This window comes from Rhagoletis pomonella, unplaced genomic scaffold (genome assembly GCF_013731165.1).
Source record: "Rhagoletis pomonella isolate Grant_MI unplaced genomic scaffold, Rhpom_1.0 Rhpom_scaffold_00002, whole genome shotgun sequence".
Classification (NCBI taxonomy): domain Eukaryota; kingdom Metazoa; phylum Arthropoda; class Insecta; order Diptera; family Tephritidae; genus Rhagoletis; species Rhagoletis pomonella.
This window is the reverse complement of record NW_023458556.1, coordinates 33,356,357-33,376,465: the sequence shown is the minus strand read 5'-3', so window position 1 is coordinate 33,376,465 and position 20,109 is coordinate 33,356,357. Positions and strand designations below refer to the sequence as shown.

Sequence of the window (20,109 nt, the reverse complement as noted above, 5' to 3'; positions counted from 1 at the left end):
CCTTGCAAAATTTTTTCTTCTTCCATTCTTGCTCACGTTTTGGCATTTCTCTTTCGCAATTGCACCAGTGTGACGTCACACAAAAGTTATTCTCAAAAATCCTCTCTGATCGGCGCAATCTTGTATTCTATCATTCTTGGCTACTGTAGCTCGTTTCTGTAACAATTCTCTACCAAGGCGAATTGAGATATGAATTCGCCGCCCTGTTGTTGTTGTAACAGCATACAAATTCCTCAAAGAGATTTTGGGGAGTGTTGCTGGAGTGACAGTCCTTGGCCAGATATAAATCTGGGTCGTTCCGGTTACGTAGACCCGACTGTCGTGGGAACGACAGTCTCCTGTTCTCTACTGCTGATTAGTAGGTGTGAGTGACGTATTTTCTCTACCAGTAGAGAAATAATCGGTAGAGAAAAGTTACAGAAACGGGCTACTGGTGCTGCTACCTATTCAATAAACCTTTGGGCGAGCATCGAAAGCCACACCGCTTGAAAACTTTGTATGGAACTCAACCTTTAAGTTCGTCTCATCTCTAAATTTTATCGACTTTTTCGAAATCAGCTGTTTATCCGAAAATGCCCAGCTGAGTAGCTGTCATTTGCTATAAGAATTTACTATCTGAAAAGCTAATTTTTGGTCGAAAAATACCGGTGTTATATCCTCTTGAACAAACGCGCTTTTGGTGGTGAACATTTGAATCGAAGAACGAGTAAATACCCTTACTGATTTCAATATTAAAAGCATATAGTATGTATATTTGATTTTTAGTAATTTTAGAGGAAACGGACTAACAAGTGTAATTTTGATAAAATTTACTCACTTTATTTAATTTGTGTACTTAGCTGTGGTATTTCCACTAAGAATAATCCGGTGCACTCATATGGTCTATTCTGTCTTGGAGTACATTAATAATGTTAAAGCTAATGTGTTCAGTAATCTGCAACATAAAATTAAGTTTCATTCAATGTATCTTTAAATATATCTTTTAACATTACCATCATTCGGAGATCCCAATCTGCTTGAATTTGCTTTGGTTTTGGGCATGAGTCTATAGTTTTTTTGAAATTTTCGCACCATTCGTGGAGCTTTTTTAAAAATGGAGAGGTATATTTGAAGTACATACGATATCCGGCTTTAATAATATCCTCATTTTGAGCATCACAAAGTGTAACATTTATAAGATAGCTTAATACACGAACCAAAATGTAAACAATTTTAGTATTTTCTTCATCTTGCAAGGTTTCGCTATCAATATTGTTCAGCATTTCCAGCAATTTTGAGAACTGAGTTTAGAAAAAAATGCATTAATTTTTTGTTAGTTAGCCACTTATTTCATAAAAAATCCTACCTGACGAAAACAATACATTTCACTGGGAGTCTCCGTTATTTCAGATAAAATGGTCCACATTAAGCATATGGAGATAGCCCTAGCTGTTTCACTTATGATTACCAATTGATTGCAGAGCTCCAGTATATTGAAGACATCGGTGTCTTTCCTTTTTAAGTTTGTCCAAAGTCGTTTAGTTGCTAAATGGAGCTAAATACAAAATTACAGCCGCATACTCATATTATACTATAAAATATGGGATAATATATTATTGACAGTGTCTACGCCCACGCGCCACGGTAACGTTTACCGTAGATCCACGGTAAAATTAAGTGGATTATGTGTTGCCGGAGAAGTGGGGCAGAACTTCTTTATGCGAGGGTGGCCTTCGGCCGCTCTTAGGGATTATAACCCCTACTACTTACGATTCTCCTTTCTGTGTTGCCGGAGAAGTGGGACGTAATTTTTACCGTGGCGCGTGTAAGTAGACACTCCCTATATTATTACATGCATGGGGCTTAGTGTGTCGCTATAGTTAAACGTTTTCTGTAAAAGATGAGTACGCCATTCCATGGTCTCAGGCGTAGCTTCAATAAAATAAAGTGTTCCCACAATTACGAAGAGGTTAGTTATTTCATCCAAATTCAGTTCAGAATTCAACAAATCCAGTATCTTTATATACACCTAACATGAGAAAATTTAACTTATTTTCTTAAGAGAAATGATTCCTTACATCTTCGGGTTTGAGGCCAACTTGTAAAAGGAAGTCGCATTTCTTTTTAAGACTGGAATTAGCGACGTTTTCACGTAATTCGTTCCATGTATATCCCGGCTCAATTATTAATTCTACTCCATCGTTTTCTTGTTGCGAATCTAAAATATCCATTTTATATCACGGCGCGTTTTTTCGAAACAAAGCCAAATTGATGATATTCCGAATAGCGATGTGATAACATTGACATAAACGAGTAACAAATCGATATTATTTAGTAGTTTGTACGATAAGATTTTTAGTACTAAATTAGCAGGAAAGTAGTTAACAATTATTTTCAAAATTAAAAAAATATATATTTCGAAAAAAATGCGCTTACGCAAAAACTTGAAAGTTTTAAAAACAGGTAATGGTAGTTTTTGCTCAAATCCAAGAGCATTAAAATTACGGAAATAAAAGCAATTCGCTAAGTACCGTCAGAAAATGAGCATTTGACTTTAAAAAGCTGAAAACCACCTAGTATGAAGTTATGCGTTTCTTCCGGTTTTGTTTTCCATGCTTTTTACACAATAATTCGAAAATGATAAAAAGCTGGTAACATCTGGCAACACGCTCTCTATGTTGCTTTCGATTCGTTACACAGCTAACAACTAGTGAATAAACTATCAACTCGCTTAAATCACTGTCGACTAGTAATAAAACTGTGAAGAATTTTGGTGCGCTCAAGAATAATAAACAAAGTGAAATATATTTAATAACTGTAAAAATAGACAAAAAAACAGACATAAATATTTTAGCTTTCTATCCTATGACTTTCGAGCTAAAGGTATTTAACTCGACTCAGATGCTGGTGTTTTCGCTGTATGTTGGTTAGCGCACAGACTATGCTGTCTAGCTCGTAAACCATTTAAATATATTGAGCATTAAATAATTATCAATTCGAAACTAAACAGACATTCGTACAGAAAATGGCAACTGAAGATAAATCGTAAGTAATTTTTGATTTCAAATATTTTTTTAAATTTGAATCTAATGCAAAACATTTAAGGAGGCGCAAGGCATGGACGTTTGATGAAACCAAGTTGTTGCTGAAATGCTACTCAGCGCGCAGAAAGGAGTTTATCCATCGAAGGAAAAAGCGGCTTGCATATGCAAATGTTTTGGAAGACATGATAGCGCAAGGTTTCACCGTAAGTTTAAGTTACTTCTTGTTTATTCTATCAATACTAAAGAAATTTATCTAGGATCCGACCACAACTGTACTGGGGTTAGAAAATAAAATGCGCACATTGTACGCTTCATATAGAGGCGCAAAGGACAACACTGTTAAGCCAGGTACTGGCCTTTGCATAGTTCCTTACATGGAAGACTTGGAGGAGATTTTTGGCAACAGTGCGCCTGTTACTGCGCCAGTTTCCAGTAATAATATTAATAAAGGAAATAACACTATTAGTTTGGGTATTCCTAAAACACATACGCTCAAGAAAACTGGACGGGATAGTTATTATACTGAAAAATTAAAATTAAAAACGAGAATCGCAGAAAAAAAACTGGATGAGAAAAGAAGATTCCACAATTCAATTGTCGAAACTTTAAGAGATATTGAATTAAAAAAACTGGAACTTCTGAAGGAATCCTTAAAAAAGGAATCTTCAGGTTAGTTAGGATGTTTAATTTAATAAATAAAATGAATTTGTGTTTTTAGTTTCATTGTCGTGAATCTTTTTAACCGAATTCAAAAAAGGAGGAGGTTATCAATAGATCGTATGTTATCGCATAACTTTGGACCAGGTAAACCGATTTCAATAGTTCTTTCTTTAAAGGAAAAGTTGTACCTCAGAGGTGGACCTATTAGAATTTGGTTTAGATCAGATTATTGGCTCATTGAGTAATTAACGGTACTCTTAAATTTTTATATGAGAATTGAAGTCGGTTTTGTTTTTTGCTTAAAATTTACTTCGCTATCTAAAGGTGAAAAGGTGCGAAGTCCCTTTATCTCCAAATTTAGTTTTTGATGCAGAAGAAAAGTTACTTGTTATATTTTTCCTTATATTTTGTTAAGCTGTAGTAAGTATTCAAAAAGTAAATCACGTCGAATACCATGTGTGGGGAAATTGCTTTCCAGAGGTCCGTCTTGCGTACCGGGTTCTAAACCTTCATCTTTTGCAACTTCTATACATGAATCATTAGATGCGATACACACATTATGAAGAATACAAGCACTTACAATTATGTTGACAACAAAGTTTAAATTTGTTTGTTCAGTAAAATGTAACAGTCTCCTGAATCTAGTCTTTAATAAGCCAAAGGCATTTTTCACAACCCCACAAGTAGATGTGTGTATTTCGTTGAAATGTCTTTGCGATTCAGTCAAGTTACCGTCCTCTTTGAAGGGCGACACCAACCAGCTTGTTGAGGGATAAGCCAAGTCACCCAAAATAAATGAGTTGTTCGGAAATAAATTTTGTAAATCTGATTGCGCTGTAGCATAAAGATTAGATCTTCGTAGAACTCTGATGTCATTCAGTGATCCAGGTTCGCCACAAGTTATGTCGATAAATCTTTTGTCTGCATCCACTACTGCTTGAAGCACTAAGCTGTATTGATTTTTCCGGTTTAAGTAATTTTCCTTATTCACCCTTGGAGTTTTTATACGAATATGCGTGCAGTCGATAACCCCAATAACACCCGGAATACCACTTTTCGCCTGAAATTTCTTTTGGATTTCCTTTGCCATAGTACCTTCCGGCCATTTTATATATTCGTGACCGACTGAGATAATCCATGCAGAGACACTGTTCACCGCAGACCAAACTGTCGATATTGATACTCGAAACAAGTCAGCTAGTTTTCGAAATGTTATCGCATTGCTCAAATACCAGATGTATATGAAGACTCTTTTTTTCGGTGGCAGACTTTCTCTACCTCCAGAGTGTGTTTTAGGTAAAATACTAGATGCATATCTCTCTGTAAAAACAGAACGAATAGTAGTAGTATATAAGATAATGAAAATCATCTTTCTGCCATACCGATTAAAAGTTCAGCAGTTGAACGTCGTAATCTCATGTGAGATTCAAACTCCTCTTCGCTATAGCCGTCAATAACTTCACAAAAATCTTCAAAAGCCTTTCTTTTTTCGTCTTCGGACTCCTCAGAGCTTGATGACGTTTCGGAACTTGAACTGGAAGGGATATTGTTCAAAAAAGCCTCTATATCCGCAGCCCCGGTCATGAGCACCTCTGCGTTTTCAAAGTATCGTGAAATCTGAGGAGGTAGATACCTTGTTTATATACAACATGTTTATATACATGAATAGTTTGTTTTTTACCAAATTATATCTTTTGCCCTCCATTTATAAATTGGTTGAAAATATTTTATTTTGTTCTCTCTGCCATAAACTTTACTAAATAACTAAAAGTAATCGGCTATTTAGTTCGGTACTTTGAACGAATGACGATCACTGGGAATTAGTGATGAGCGATATTTCTCTACCGGTGATTTTATCACTGTAATTTAAAAATCGTTTATAGTGACTGCTACTGCTAGGCCACAATATCAGTAATGGGTGATTTTTCTACTCGCAAGATATTTCGCTGGTAATGAAAATCACATATCGTCGCCTAGGTAAAAGATTGTCGTATGTTTCGCACGTACGTATGACGCTTACGACAATCTTTTACCCAGGCGACGATATAGCAATAGCTAGTCAACAGAAGTTGCGAATGGTGATTTTTCTCTGTGATGGTAGAAATGACGATTTTACAATTTTTAATTATTCATTCTGAATATACTCGTATGTATACATATTGCTTTTTTCATTATCATTCCACGGTTGTTTGATATTGACATTTTCAAGTATGCAGTTTAATTTGCTTGATCCCGTTATTTGCGTTTCAGTTTTTATTTCAAAATTTGTATCAAAGAGTAAAGATTGCTGCAAATATTAATAAAATACGAAGTGAAATATGACAATTTTTGAGCGAATAAATGCAACTTTTCCCCCTTTTCCCTACACAAATTTTTTCGACTGAAATCCCTACGGGTAGGGAATTATCCCTACATGCACCAACACTGATTTATTAGAACTATTACACATTTCTGTGTTAAGCGAAGCGCACATTGGCGCGATTCTGTCGTTGCGAATCCGCAAGCCCAAAAATTACAACAATGCTACCCATACATTTTAATGCGCTAGCGCACACTTGCACGATTCCGTCGCTGCGAATTTTTCGAACATTCAATGTTCCTCTCTATTGACGCGTTCGAAACGCGGCTTGCAGCGTTTTGAAGGCGTCAAAGAAGAAGAAGAAAGGTGTCACAGCAATAAAGGCAAAGAAAAAAAACGTGTAATGTACAAAAACTAATAAAAACGTTCGTAATAATAGTATTTTGTACGATTTGGGCACGCCGAGTGCGAAAATACACGAAATAAAGGGAAAATTGAGTGAATTGTACATCGGAAATCGACGCGAAAAAATCGCTCAAGTGTGCGCACGTTTGCGGATTCGAAGTTAACAGCCGAATTCGCAACGATGGAATCGCGCTAATGTGCGCTTCGCTTTATTAGAAGAACTAGGGATCGCAATAGCCATAAAAAATCACTGAATTAAAAACCGCAACTTTCGCCACAATTATAAAGGCCCGTCCACATACAACTTTGGCGTTGCGTTGGCGCTGGCGTCGCTTTGACAGCGGCGCGCGTAACGCCCGTGCTTGCTACAATGAACGCTTAGCACAGAATACTTTGGTCACTAAATTAACATACTAGCGGCTGATAAATCAAAATTTTTACATCAATAATTGCATTAAAAACTATATTTCTTGCCCGCATTTGATTAAAAATTAAAATTAAATCACATAATTTTGATTATTTAGAACAGCTGACGAACGACGCGCGCGAAAAGTTGAGAGTTGGCCATCTTTCTGCGTTGTGTTGGCGTTGGCGTTGCCCAACTTTGGTTATATGGAGACTTTCATATAAATACATGTATTCATAGTCAGCTGTCGAAGCGACGCCAACGCCAACGCAACGCCAAAGTTGTATGTAAACGGGCCTTAACGAGTTGTCCCTTCTCGTTAACTACGTTCTTTGCTGATACTGAAAAATCGCTATTTCGCCCATCACTACTGCAAATAATTCACTGCCAGCTGTTGTGCACGGTTGCCAAGTATATTCAATTTAACAGCCCTATTCCCAACGGCTGACTATTGCCGCAAATTTATTTTAAGCATTGTAATGGCCACAGTTGTCATTGTTATTATTATGAACCCGATTTTAGTATACAAGTAAAGCATAAAACGTATTACTCAACAACATACTAGTCATGCAGTATGACTCATACTGTGTTATCATAACTTTATAGAGCTGATGGCCCTGGCAACTAATGCTCGTTCGATATTAACGTATTAATTTAGTTAATTTGTTAAAAATAATATCCATACATACATACATACATATCATGTACATATGTATGTAATATATGTGTACTATGTGGGTGATGATATTTATCAGCACCAATAGATGTTATTATCACCAAATGTCGAAAGGTTATCAGCAATCTCTTGGTAAAGCATATGCCCTCGGCTAATAATGAATAATTTCTAATTTTTATTTTGTCAGTATATAGAAGATGAGCGACCGCAAGAGACACGGATGTTGATGTGAATAAAATTAAATTTTTACCTCAAGTGGAATTTTAGGCGAAAATGCAAGTTCATAACATCATCCCTCGTGCCATCTGTACGCTCAGCACGAGAACTCAAATATCCAACGCCTCCAATAAAGCGCTCAATCGGCGGCCTACGGCTCAAGCTTCATTTGTTGAAGTGATTCGCCTACGATCACATTTTTCACCTATTTGCAAATTATACGAAGTAAAGTCGGGATTCGGCAGATTTGGGGCACATTTTTCAACGGTGAGCACTTTTGCTTTTGATATATACTTCAGTTATATAAGTATTTGTGAGTAAAATTACAAAAGTTAAGTGAAATAGTTAAGAGTGTTTTGTTTCAGTTTTGATTTCATACACCGCGTGCAGATTTGTTTATTTTCGAACGCGTCAAGTTTTGTTTGTATATGTATATGTATGTACATACAAACCCAGTAAGAACCCTATCTGTTAACTAATGCGTTATATACGCCTAGTACTACAAAAAGTTTGTGTGAGAAATTCAAAAACTCCGCATAAAAAAAAACTAACGCATAGTCGTTTCAAGTATGAGTAGTTTTCTCTTTCTTTCACATGGAATTCGCTATTATATTATACTATATGAAGTTGTCTCTTTTCAATCAAATATGCGATTAATAACGTGTTATATAACGTAATGAATGGCATAAGGACCCTGCAAGAACAGTGACTATCATTTGAGTGGCAAGACTGATAGAGATATCGCTACCTACGATGTCACTGGCTACCTACAAGTTTCTATCAAATTCTAAAGGGCAGTGTGAAAAATCTGATGTAAACATTTGTGTTCCGTTTTCCTCCGACTTGTGGCACTATTTAGTTGTCTCTTTTTAACCAACGCAAAGTTTGTAAATGTGTTAGTAAGGTAAATGAGAATGTGTCCATCACACCCCTGCAAAAAGTGGGACTAGGTTAAATACTAGTACAGGACCACGCTACCTTGTAACCAACGCTAGTAACCAAAATGGTCTAAATATATGGAGAAAATATGGTTACATTAACATTGCGATGTCATTGGCTACCACTACATGGTAACCCGGGGTGTATCAATTTTGATTAAATTAGCGTCCTTAAATTTCGAAATATTGAAGTTTCAAGCATTTCTGAAATTTACTGTTATATGAAAATCGGCCGTAATTTTAGTCCGATTTCAATAATTTTCAAAGTTTTGCTTCTATGTGGCAAGCACAATAACCACACCGAGTTTGGTAAAAATTGGTAGAAGGCTTACCGAGATACATATATGTGATCATAAGTGGGCGGTGCCATGCCCATTTTCCAAAATTTTATCATAAACGCATTTCTTGGTAAAGAGTTGTTGCAAGCATCAATTTGGAATAAATAAGCTTTAATATTTACTGATTTATCGAAGATTTCGTATTTCTCCAAATTACCGTTATATGGGATGTGGACGTGGTTATTGTCCGATTTTTTAAACTTTCGGCCATTACGTATGTTATACCAAGGCCAACACTGTGCCAAGTTTGGAAGAAATTGGTCCAGCGGTTACCAAGATATACACATGTAACCATAAGTTGGCGTGGCTACGTCCATTTTCCAAAAAATTATAATGTTCTTATTTTTCGTCTAAAAATTATTCTAAATATAAATTTTGAGTGAATAATCTTCAGTAGTTACGAAAATATCGCAGTTTTCGTATTTCTGAAAATTACCGTTATATGGGAGGTAGGCGTGGTTATTGTCCGATTTGGCCCATTTTCAATACCATCCGTCCTACGCGTGAAAGAAGTGCACGTACCAAGTTTCGTTAAGATATCTCAATTTTTACTCGAGTTATCGTGTGCACAGACGAACGGACGGACGGACGGACAGACAGTCACCGCTTAATCGATCTCTCTTTTTTTTAATTCTGATCATTTATGTATACATTTGTCTATATCTATCTCGATTCGTTTTGCCTGTTACAAACAACCGTTATGTGAACAAAGTTATAATACCCTTGTGCACAAGTGCGCTCGGGTATAAAAATAACGGTGATACTTTGTTTGAACCCCAAAAACAAATGTGCCAATTGAATTAGAGGGCGTGTGTGAATCGGTAGCAAAGTTCTATGGGGAAAGCTGTTGAATAATATTTTTACTATGGTGAGACACCCTGCAAAAATCGTTGGACCATGTAGTCCATTTGTGGTATATTGGAGTACTTACAAAAGTGTTCCTCTGTCATGCTGTAGAGGACCAACTCGTGTCTCTGCGCCAGCTTATTGTTTGTTACCCGATAACTGCTCGTGTCTTAACGAAATGTGATTGAAGTTGAGCATTTGAAAGCACATTTGCATGTCTGGCTGTAGCTGAACGTGTAGAGATGCTCGCTGTTAGTTGTGAGCTCCCAGCATGTTCGGGTTCAAATGCCGTCAGAGGCAACATGGAATTTTTAATTTTTGTCTTGGGTTTTATTAATTTCGAAAAAGCATATGAGAAGTGAAGAACAAAAGCGTGTACAAACGAAAAAATATAACAACAATGCCATTGTTAATATGTTGGAGTAGTTTTGTGCTACTCTGATGTAATGCAGGGATGGAGTATATGGTCCTGCCCTAGGACATCGCAATGTTAATTGGACCATATTTTTTATATGAATTGTGGTTAATTTTGGAGTATTCCTTGGTCCTTAGGGAGTACTCTTTACACGTATGCATGGAGTAGTCGCGATTTTTGCAGGGCAGTTTTGCCAATCTGCTGTGTGAAATGAAATCTTTTTTGACAGCAGTAAATTTTTCATAACCGCAGATTTATGCGCAATAAACTATTACAAATTGAGTGAAATTAATATTTTAAGAAAACATCTACCATCATTGATTGCAGTTCATCAACTTAACCTTTTATTTTACGAAAAATTACACACAGCAGCAATCTTTGCAATTGTCAAAATTTTCTATGCATTTGTCAAAAATTTCACTAGCCCTATGGGCTACTGAAATTTTATTCACCTCAAACTTGTCAAAAATTTACTTGCCGCGAACTTTGTTACCGATTCACACACGCACAGAGAATGTAATTAATTTTTATGCTAAGTACCTGTTCATAGTAAATAAGAAAATTTTTAGTAATTTGTTCGGATTTTGAGGATTTTTCTTTTGTTTTTAGTAGTAGTAGTAGTAATTTTTTGTGGCAACACTGTTTCGGAAATATATTTAAAATTGCTCGTGCTGCACTTCGCCTTTCGGAAATAAAAAAACCTCTTTCAAAAGACGCTTTACAAGGCGTATTTAACACGCTGACGCTTTACATGCAAGGTGTGACTTGAATCTAGGCCCTGTGGAATGGTAGCGCGCACTGCTAACCACTACACCACTTTCCCTCAACGGTAATTGTAATCTTAAAATTTTTGGGATTACAATTACATGTATTTCATGATTACGATTACAGTAATTTTAGTCCTTAAATTTTTAAATTCACAATTATAATATAAATCGTAATGGTAACATTTATGATTACAATTAAAGTAATCGTAATCGTATATAATTTAGGGATTACAATTCAATCGTAATTAAAATGTAATCGTAGTCCTAAATTGCCCAGCTCTGATATATATACCAAAAATTACACAGGTCTACAAAAAAAAATCTATGAAAGGTTCCTTTGACCAAACCTAGTCTGTTATATGTTTTTGGGGTCGCTGAACACGAATCTGAAGTCAGTTTTGCTCCACCATGTCTGGATTTTTTCTAACCTCAAAAAACATCTCGGATTTTAGGTGACAGAGAAAATCCGGTGTTTTTTGAGGTTAGGAAAAAATGTAGACGCGATGGAGCGAAACGGACTTCAGATTCTTGTTCAGCGACCCCAAAAACATTTAATAGATTAGGTTTGGCCAAAGGAACCTTTCATCGATTTTTTTTTTTGTGGACCTGAGTTATTTGTGTTTTGTGACTGTTGACAATGTCTTTTCGCTAAAAACAGATTATTTTCCTAAGTTTGCTACTCAGTTCAGATCCACATATATGTAGGTATTTTACTTGATAATAAATGACGTAAAATCTATGTATATATGTGTGTATGTAGATCTCGTTAGGTCAGATTGCACTATCGTCAATGTATTAACATACCCAATGTAGGAATTTGTCTAGGAAAACATGTTTGTAAAGAGGCTCGCTGTTATCACGCGAGCACTTTTTATAAAATACACATAACAACCGCCGAAGTCGCATGGAATAGTGGTTGCAGAATACGATGGCATACACATATGCAGCTCAAGTCGTTTTAGGCGATTGTTGCTCATGACCACAGATATATATTTATGTACATATATATGTGCGTACATACAGTTACGGTCAAAATAATAGCAGCAAGATTCAAAATGATGCTGTTGGCAACTTATCTTTATTTATTTATTGTTAATAATTTTTATTTAAAATATGGGTTGACCTATATCGCATACCACATAAATAAAGGCTGCGTTTCTTTATACATTCCGGATAATCCCATTTCACAGCCGGAATAAACAGAATGCGTATGAAATATACGTTAACATATCATCAGGAACGTTCTACAGAATAAGTAAACAAAAAAGTTTATTCCAAACGTTCAGAATGAATAAAGATATTCAACCAAAAGTTTCAAAGCTTGCACAAAGTTCACAAAAACTTAAAAAAATGCTCATCAAAATTTGTTTTTTTTTTTATTAGAATCCCTGCAAGATTTCGAGTATGTAGTTTTATAGCCCATTCAATTTTAGTATAATAAAGTGCACGTTTGAAGTCGCTAAAAATTACCGTCGATTTTTTTAGAATTTTCTTTGTCGAGGGTGTTGCGCGTTTTCTTCCATATAACGCATGAACAAAACTTACTTTTATATGGAAGAAAATGCGCAACACCCTCCACAAAAAAAAAGAAAATCTAAAAAATCAGCGGTATTTTTTAGCGACTTAAAACTTGCACTTTATTGTACTAAAATTGATTGAGCTACAAAGCTGCATACCCGAAAATTTTCCTAAGAATCTGATTAAAAAGTTTGAAATTTGTATAAGCTTTGAAACTTTTATTTATGTGGTATCGGATATAGGTCGACCCATATTTTAAATGAAAATTATTAACAATAAATAAATAAAGCTAATTTGCCAACAGCGTCATTTTAAATCTTGCTGCTATTATTTTGACCGTAACTGTATGTATGTTTGTATATTAATTTCCTCGAGCATAGACACAAGCGTTTGAAGCCGACGTCAGTGATAGTCGTTATGTTAATATTTAGCGTCTGTAATCAATCACCCATGCCCTTTGTATATGTATGGATGTATGTCCAAGAATTTTGTTTTTACCAGATTTTATTATCAGTGTAACAAAAATACTAACAACTAGCATAATAATATTTCGCAAATTGTCTTTCCGATTATTAAGTTTTCATTCGTTGGTTGATAACAACATATTTTCAAACAGGAATCGGAAAGTATCATTTTGTTTCGAGTCGAGTTTATTAAGGGTACAATTTTCATACACTTGTGGTAAGCTGATTAAGTCAAGTGACATTTTGAATAGTTTTGGCTATTTTTCTTTTGTTTATTTATTGTTTATATTTTTTTTTTATAAAAGTTTAGCACTTTACCTAATCAGCGGCACATAAATCCACATTTCAAAATTCGTACAAAAATTATGAAAATTCAACAAACTTTAACATTTGCACCCAAAAACTTTAATCTTTTATTCAGAATTTTTAGAAAAATTTTGGGTATGCAGTTTTGTAGCAAATGCAAATTTCAACACGCTAGAAAATCGGGTTGATTTTTCATAATTTTTTTGTTGATCCATTTTTCTTATGGAAGAAAATGCACAAAATCGTCAGCAAAAAAAAATTATTAAAATCAACGCAATTTTCTTGCATCTTGAAATTTACACCCAAATATTTTCTAAAAATTCTAAATAAAAGATTAAACTTTTTGGGTGCAAATGTTAAAGTTTGTTGAATTTTCATAATTTTTGTACGAAGTTTGAAATGCGGATTTATATGGCGCTGATTAGGTAAAGTGCTAAACTTTAAACAAAAAATATAAACATTAAACAAACAAAAGAAAAAATAGCCAAAACTTACCACAAGTGTACATACATATTAGCTCTGATCCAATACTTTTCGTGCAAAATCCTGTAAAAATTTCAAACAGCAAAATTACTCTCTGAAGTGAGAGTAAAAAGTGAGTAACAACAAAAAGTACGAGAACAAAAAGGCATTTTCCTGTTAAAACGTCAACCAGTGATCACTTTCATGATTTTATCAGAAGAAAAAGTTCGGGTAAAATCTTGCAACTTCATTCTCTACACAACTCTCCAAAAATCGCGTACAGGATTTTTGGGGAATTTGGAGTACGGGATCGTTTTTTCTGTAACTTCCTGCAAGTTCGTGTAAAAACCTGTAAGTTCATGGAGTATTGGATCAGAGCTATCGTCACCTAAATTCACAAGGGCCCTAACCGACAAGTTTTTTATTTTACAGGAGAAGCAAAAAACATTTTTAAAGGGGTATCAAAAACAGGTAGGGCTTTTCAAAAAGTGGCATGTAACTCCGTTGTTTTTGGTACTAACACTTCAAAATTTTTATTGAAGGTGTATTTGAATACCATGGATAAAGCTGTTTTATTTCTTCACCTGTTTTTAATTTCACTCCTTTTAATACATCCTACATTAAATCTGTGAAAAACGCAGTTTCGAAAAAAGTATTCGTTAGGGCATTTGTTTATAAATAAATATGTATGTATGTTTTTACATGGACGTTAATTTTTTTAACGAAGATTTAAAGTTTTCTCAGTAATTATTTCTTATTTAATTTATTTTTTCTAATTAAAAGAGCATGCCTGGAAATCTAAAGTTACTAAGCGATGGCATTCGCGAAGGCGACCCCGAATTGTATGCTATCATAAAGGCTGAGAAAAAGCGCCAAACTGTGGGTTTGGAAATGATTGCCAGCGAGAACTTCACATCCGTTTCGGTGCTGGAATGCTTGAGTTCATGCTTGCACAATAAATATTCAGAGGGTATGCCTGGCAAGCGTTACTATGGTGGCAATGAATTTATCGATGAAGTAGAGCGTCTTGCACAAAAGCGTGCACTCGAAGTATTTCGTCTCAATCCCGATGAATGGGGTGTAAATGTGCAACCTTACTCAGGCTCCCCTGCCAACTTTGCTGTGTACACTGGACTATGCCAACCACACGATCGCATTATGGGCTTAGATTTGCCCGATGGTGGCCATTTAACGCATGGTTTTATGACTGCAAAAAAACGCATTTCTGCCACGTCCATATACTTCGAGAGCATGCCATATAAAGTGGACGCGCAAACGGGTTTAATCGATTACGATCAATTGGAGGCTAGTGCTAAGCTATTCCGGCCACGGATAATCATAGCAGGCGTATCCTGTTATTCACGTTGTCTTGACTATGCACGCTTTCGTAAGATCTGTGATGATAATGATTCTTATCTCTTTGCTGATATGGCTCACGTTGCCGGCCTGGTGGCGGCTGGCTTGATTCCGTCGCCATTTGAATACGCCGATGTTGTTAGCTCTACGACACACAAAACGTTGCGCGGTCCACGCGCTGGTGTCATCTTCTATCGTAAAGGTGTACGCAAGGTACTGCCAAATGGCGAAAAAGTATTATACGATTTGGAGGAACGCATAAACGCAGCTGTTTTCCCAGGTTTACAAGGTGAGTATCAGTGGCATGAGACGTGGAGTTGGAATGCTGACACAACGCACTAACCGGCTTGTTGCCAAACCGAATTCCCTCTTATTCTGACGGAATGATCCAAAACTAACAAATAATTTAATTTATTTTATATGTCTTTTAGGTGGTCCACACAATAACACTATAGCTGGCATTGCCACCGCCATGAAGCAGGCACAGTCACAAGAGTTTGTTGACTACCAAAAGCAGGTTATCGCCAATGCGCGTCGTCTATGCGATGGTTTGATAAAGCGTGGATACAATATTGCCACCGGTGGCACTGATGTTCATTTGATATTGCTCGATTTACGCAACATTGGTTTGACTGGCGCAAAAGGTGAATATATATTGGAAGAAGTGAATATTGCCGGCAACAAGAATACAGTACCAGGTGATAAGTCAGCATTGAATCCATCTGGCATACGATTGGGAACACCAGCTTTAACTACACGTGGTTTAGTAGAGTCCGATTTTGATGCTGTTGCGGACTTCATTGATCGAGCATTGAAACTGTGCGTTGAAGCAACTAAAATATCCGGCCCCAAATTGGTGGATTTCAAGGAAGTCTTAAAGTCTAACAAAGAAATCGCAGAAAAACTGGGCAAAATACGTCGTGATGTTGAAGAGTTTAGCGGGAAATTCCCACTACCGGGTCTAGAGGATTTTTGATTTCTACTGTTTGTTAATTAAGCTTGAAAATAAAAAAAATGTTTTACACTTAGTTTTAACACAAATGTTTTTTTCATTGTATTTTCGCTTATGATTTACCACAAAGAAACATAGGTTTTCTTAAAAGTAAAGGTAATGCTTGTATGATATATGACATGTCACTTGATTTTGCAGGTATTTCAGGCAACATTTAAATAGGTTTAAAAACAAAAAACAAAAATGTATACCCTTTCAAGTAGTTAATGCTGGATTTCCATACTTAAGTGTGTATGTATTAGGATGTGTCCTATGTAAGTCTTCTTAGATGTTCACTTCACGTGCATTCCTCAAATTCCATTTTGATACATTCTTTTGTCACCCGCATGTCCCGATGAAAGCGCGAATTATGCGTTGATAACGACCATGTTGTTTTGAAACACTTATTGCAGATGGTGCACTCATATTCTTTTCCTGAAATTTCCGAGTGCCGCGAAGTTATGTGACGGCGTAACGCATTCATCGATTGTAGTTTTCGTTTACAAAATTTACATGTTAAATTGTGATCCTCGACTGAAAAGTGAAGATGTATTTAAGTATTATAATAAGCGTTAGATTACATTATTTATTATGAAATTTGTTATCTTAAGTAAAAAAATAAAATGAAGGATAATCTAGCGAGGGGAATATTTTTGCAAATGTCAGGAATAAAACTGTGATAGCTGCTGAGCTAACGGTTTCAGCGACATATAAATAATATATTTTCGAAAAACCAAATCTATACATACACATCTGTCCCTAGGGCATTTTGAATTATAAACATTTTTAAGGAAAATGTGCTTTGCTATGAGCTTCTAAAAAATGCAGACGGAGCTGGTGGTATTGCTCAACGTCATTTTACACAGCCGTATCAATTTCGCGGGGATGCCAAATCCAGACATAGCGGCGTATTGGCAACTCCTTTTAGTGCTATCGAAAGCGGCTTTGAAGTCGACAAATAGATTGTGAGTGTCGATCCATTTCGATGCGATGCGAAAGAGAAATGCGATGCGATAGGCAACCGCCACAGCGTATTTCTTACGACGTATTTGCTTATCGCATCGCATTTCTCTTTCGCATCGCATTACAGCGTAGCTCCCTCAGGGGGTGTATGGAGGATTTTCCAGGCCTAAAGCGCCATATTGATAAGGCCCAATCAGTTCGTTGATCTTTCAACTACCCAAATGGTGACTATATGCGTCTTTCCATCTGTCCTTTGCGTCTGTGGATTGCGTTTTCCCACAAAATTTAAATTTTTAAATAATTCCGTACATTATTAAAAGTGCGATATGTGCATAAGGAATACTGTGTAAAATCTTAAACGTCAATATTTAATTAATAATAATAATAATAGATTGGCGCTTATACATATGTTAGTGTTTGGTCGAACTTCTCCCCTAATTTGTGGCATGGCGCCTTGATGTTGTCACACAAAGGGCTCTACAGTTTTACGCCGAAATACACTCGAAGGTTTGCCATTGCCTGCCGAAGGGCGACCGCTGTTAAGAAATACCCCTTTTTTTAATATATTTTTTGCATTTTAATTACTTTTAAATAATATGGCTTTTAAGTTAAGCCGTGCAAGTAAATGGGTTAGATGACTGCGTGCCACAGGCCGTATACATTACATACGCAACTACGGGTATTTGAGCACGAGTTACACTAGTTTACAGCAAAAATGTTCTACAGATGCCACTATCCAATTCCTATGTAAAATTGCTCGGTGGTTCCGAAAATCGAGTTTTTTTTTTTTCTATGGATACGTTTTCGATATACATATTTGCAATTTACCGTTATTCAGTTTTAAGCAAAAATTGTTTTCATTTAATCGCGTGTATCTTACGAACCGATTTAAAAATATCGCAACCATATATACTGGGTGGCTCCGAATGAGCTATATGGTTAGAATTCTTTTTAACAGTTTTCTTTGGGGATATTTGAAAGAAAGAGTGTACATTCGAAATGAAATCATGGCCATTACACCCGAAATTTTGGGAAAAGTTATGGAAGATATGCTAAAAAGAGCACGTACATATGTGCGAAGCAGAAAATGGACATCACTTACAGGATATCATTTTTCAAAGCTAATTGCAAAAAATTCCCCAATATACTGTATTTAAAAAAAAAAAAACAATTATAATAATCGCATAAATAAAAAAGTTATAAACCATTTAAACCATATAGCTCATTCGGCGCCACCCTGTACATCACTTTAAGATAGGACTGATAGTTTCGGACAAATTAATTAATCATTCCAGTTTATTTTTTAATGAAGAAATGAAAAAAATCAAACTTTAACAGAAGAAAAAAATAAAATAATAGGTTCTGTGCCAAATTTTTGCATTTGTACTAAATCCTGTTCTGTTACAAAAAAAAATCAATTTACTGATGAAGAAAATCGATGGATAAATAAGAAATAATGGGTGGTTAAATGAAAATGTGGAAAGTTTTTTGGATGAAAAATGAGCAGGAAAGAAAGTTACTCATACGCCACGTACACCTGCGTAACACGCTTTTCTCTACATGATCAAGTTTAAATAGCACTGGAATAGCTGCGCTCGATTGTAGTTGGCTCACATGAAAAAAGTGGAAAAAGCAACAACAGTTTATAAGGCGAACTTAGCGAAGTGCGTAGGCAACTGGCTGAGTAAGCTGGGGTCGTCGGTTCGAATCTCGCTGAAGAGGTCTGATGAGGAAATGTGGTGATTTCCTAAGTAGCTTTCACTTCTACCATTTTTTTAAATTGTTGTTGCTTTTCCACAATAGTTTTTCATTAAAAATGGCCTCAATAAAATTGTTAAATATAATTATACATTTGTAGTAAAATATGAAAATAGTGTTTATTATACATATGTATGTACATATCGTCACCTGAAATGCAAAAAGACGTAACTTATAAAAAATTCAAAATTTACTTTTTGATTGCTATGATGGATTTCATCGAATTACAACTCCCCGCATCGTTTTATGAAAAAAAAGTTAAGCCCAATTTCTGTATCGGTGACAAAAATTTTTTTGCTGACAAATTTAAGCTTTTCCATATATTTTTCCGTAATAAAAACTGTGACAAGAATTTGTCACTCATACAGAATAGAGCCGTAAGTCAAGACTTTTTCCATTTCAGTGACGATGTTACGTTATTTAGCATTTCAGGTAACGATATGTAAGAAAAATTTATGTTTTTACTCAGAGGAAAAAATCGGAACGTCCGATAATAAAAATCGTTAGAAAGATAAAGTTGATGCAGTGGTAATCCCTGTTTATTCTTTTATTAACTATACATACAAAATTTGTTTTTGTATCATAAACCAATTCGCTGAATTGTAAGCAAATCTTCAGTCCCCTCCAAAATGAGGTACGTTTTAAGAACGTCCGGACAGCAACTTTAGGTCGCCTTAAATTGGCTATACACCATTTGTGGAAAATATACCTATTTAATTGCTTACAATAGATGACTACAAGGCGAATTCATACCATGTGAAAGCGTCAGCACAAAAACAAAAAACTACACTAACAAATTATACGCACGACGACAATCAGGACACCAAAAATGTACAACAAACACATCATTTTGACAATCAGCGCAATTCGCTTTGAAATCAGCTGCTCCGATAACAACACCTTGTATGAATTCGCCTTGGATAACTTCGAACGCTGTTGTTCATATTCAAAGCCTGCTATAATTTGTATCCAGAAGAGTGCCATAAATAATTCTTTATTCACGTCGAGTCAGTTCGTCCTAATTTCCGACGGCTTGGAAGGTACTCCGTCGTCTAAAGTAATTATAAATATTAAAAAAAAATGCTGATATTTTTCGACATTCATTTATATTTTGAAAGTTTACAACTAGTATTATTCTGCTTATATGTATGTACATACATACATTCATAGTATTATACGTATATATCCATGAATTAATATATTACAATGATTTTTTCCATTGATCTTTTTCAAGTACTAAATATAAAAATTTTTGAATGAAGTGTCACATTTTTCGTGTATGTATGATTCTCTATCCTATAT

General features: G+C 35.5%; 6 protein-coding genes across 12 annotated transcripts in view; 2 read left to right on the top strand and 4 right to left on the bottom strand.

Moving 5' to 3' along the window:
* Positions 1-880, bottom strand: part of LOC118733473 — an 85,583-nt gene extending 84,703 nt beyond the window's left edge. Inside the window, exon 1 of the mRNA XM_036462871.1 lies at positions 818-880. The gene's annotated coding sequence lies outside the window, so the exon portion shown is untranslated. The remainder of the gene's footprint in view (positions 1-817) is intronic.
* On the top strand, positions 598-16,136 carry LOC118733477 (serine hydroxymethyltransferase, cytosolic). 5 transcript variants are annotated; one of them, XM_036462875.1, is made up of 4 exons: positions 7,530-7,601; positions 7,657-7,952; positions 14,523-15,384; positions 15,527-16,071. In XM_036462875.1, exons 2-4 carry the CDS (start codon positions 7,743-7,745, stop codon positions 16,069-16,071), a joined length of 1,617 nt encoding a protein of 538 aa, XP_036318768.1. In that variant the 5' UTR covers positions 7,530-7,601; positions 7,657-7,742. The 5 variants fall into 5 exon arrangements, with proteins under 5 accessions (XP_036318770.1, XP_036318771.1, XP_036318768.1 ...); XM_036462877.1 differs by lacking the exons at positions 7,530-7,601; positions 7,657-7,952 and adding an exon at positions 598-744; XM_036462878.1 differs by lacking the exons at positions 7,530-7,601; positions 7,657-7,952 and adding an exon at positions 608-706.
* On the bottom strand, positions 756-2,313 carry LOC118733489. 2 transcript variants are annotated; one of them, XM_036462895.1, is made up of 5 exons: positions 2,058-2,313; positions 1,832-1,996; positions 1,346-1,534; positions 993-1,280; positions 756-934 (listed from the first exon to the last, which is right to left on the bottom strand). In XM_036462895.1, exons 1-5 carry the CDS (start codon positions 2,208-2,210, stop codon positions 854-856), a joined length of 876 nt encoding a protein of 291 aa, XP_036318788.1. In that variant the 5' UTR covers positions 2,211-2,313; the 3' UTR covers positions 756-853. The 2 variants fall into 2 exon arrangements, with proteins under 2 accessions (XP_036318788.1, XP_036318787.1); XM_036462894.1 differs by having other exon boundaries at positions 759-934; positions 1,832-2,008; positions 2,058-2,307.
* Positions 2,532-3,746, top strand: LOC118733493. The gene is made up of 3 exons (XM_036462899.1): positions 2,532-3,024; positions 3,085-3,226; positions 3,281-3,746. Exons 1-3 carry the CDS (start codon positions 3,005-3,007, stop codon positions 3,695-3,697), a joined length of 579 nt encoding a protein of 192 aa, XP_036318792.1. The 5' UTR covers positions 2,532-3,004; the 3' UTR covers positions 3,698-3,746.
* LOC118733483 (protein ALP1-like) lies at positions 4,060-5,499 on the bottom strand. Of its 2 annotated transcripts, XM_036462888.1 has the most exons (4): positions 5,365-5,499; positions 5,066-5,300; positions 4,264-5,003; positions 4,117-4,208 (listed from the first exon to the last, which is right to left on the bottom strand). In XM_036462888.1, the coding sequence occupies exons 1-4, from the start codon at positions 5,386-5,388 to the stop codon at positions 4,185-4,187; spliced, it is 1,023 nt and encodes a 340-aa protein (XP_036318781.1). In that variant the 5' UTR covers positions 5,389-5,499; the 3' UTR covers positions 4,117-4,184. The 2 variants fall into 2 exon arrangements, with proteins under 2 accessions (XP_036318780.1, XP_036318781.1); XM_036462887.1 differs by having other exon boundaries at positions 4,060-5,003.
* Positions 16,121-20,109, bottom strand: part of LOC118733479 (broad-complex core protein isoforms 1/2/3/4/5) — a 40,138-nt gene continuing 36,149 nt past the window's right edge. Inside the window, exon 5 of the mRNA XM_036462881.1 lies at positions 16,121-16,620. Within this exon, the coding sequence (XP_036318774.1) occupies positions 16,385-16,620 (236 nt within the window). The 3' untranslated portion in view covers positions 16,121-16,384. The remainder of the gene's footprint in view (positions 16,621-20,109) is intronic.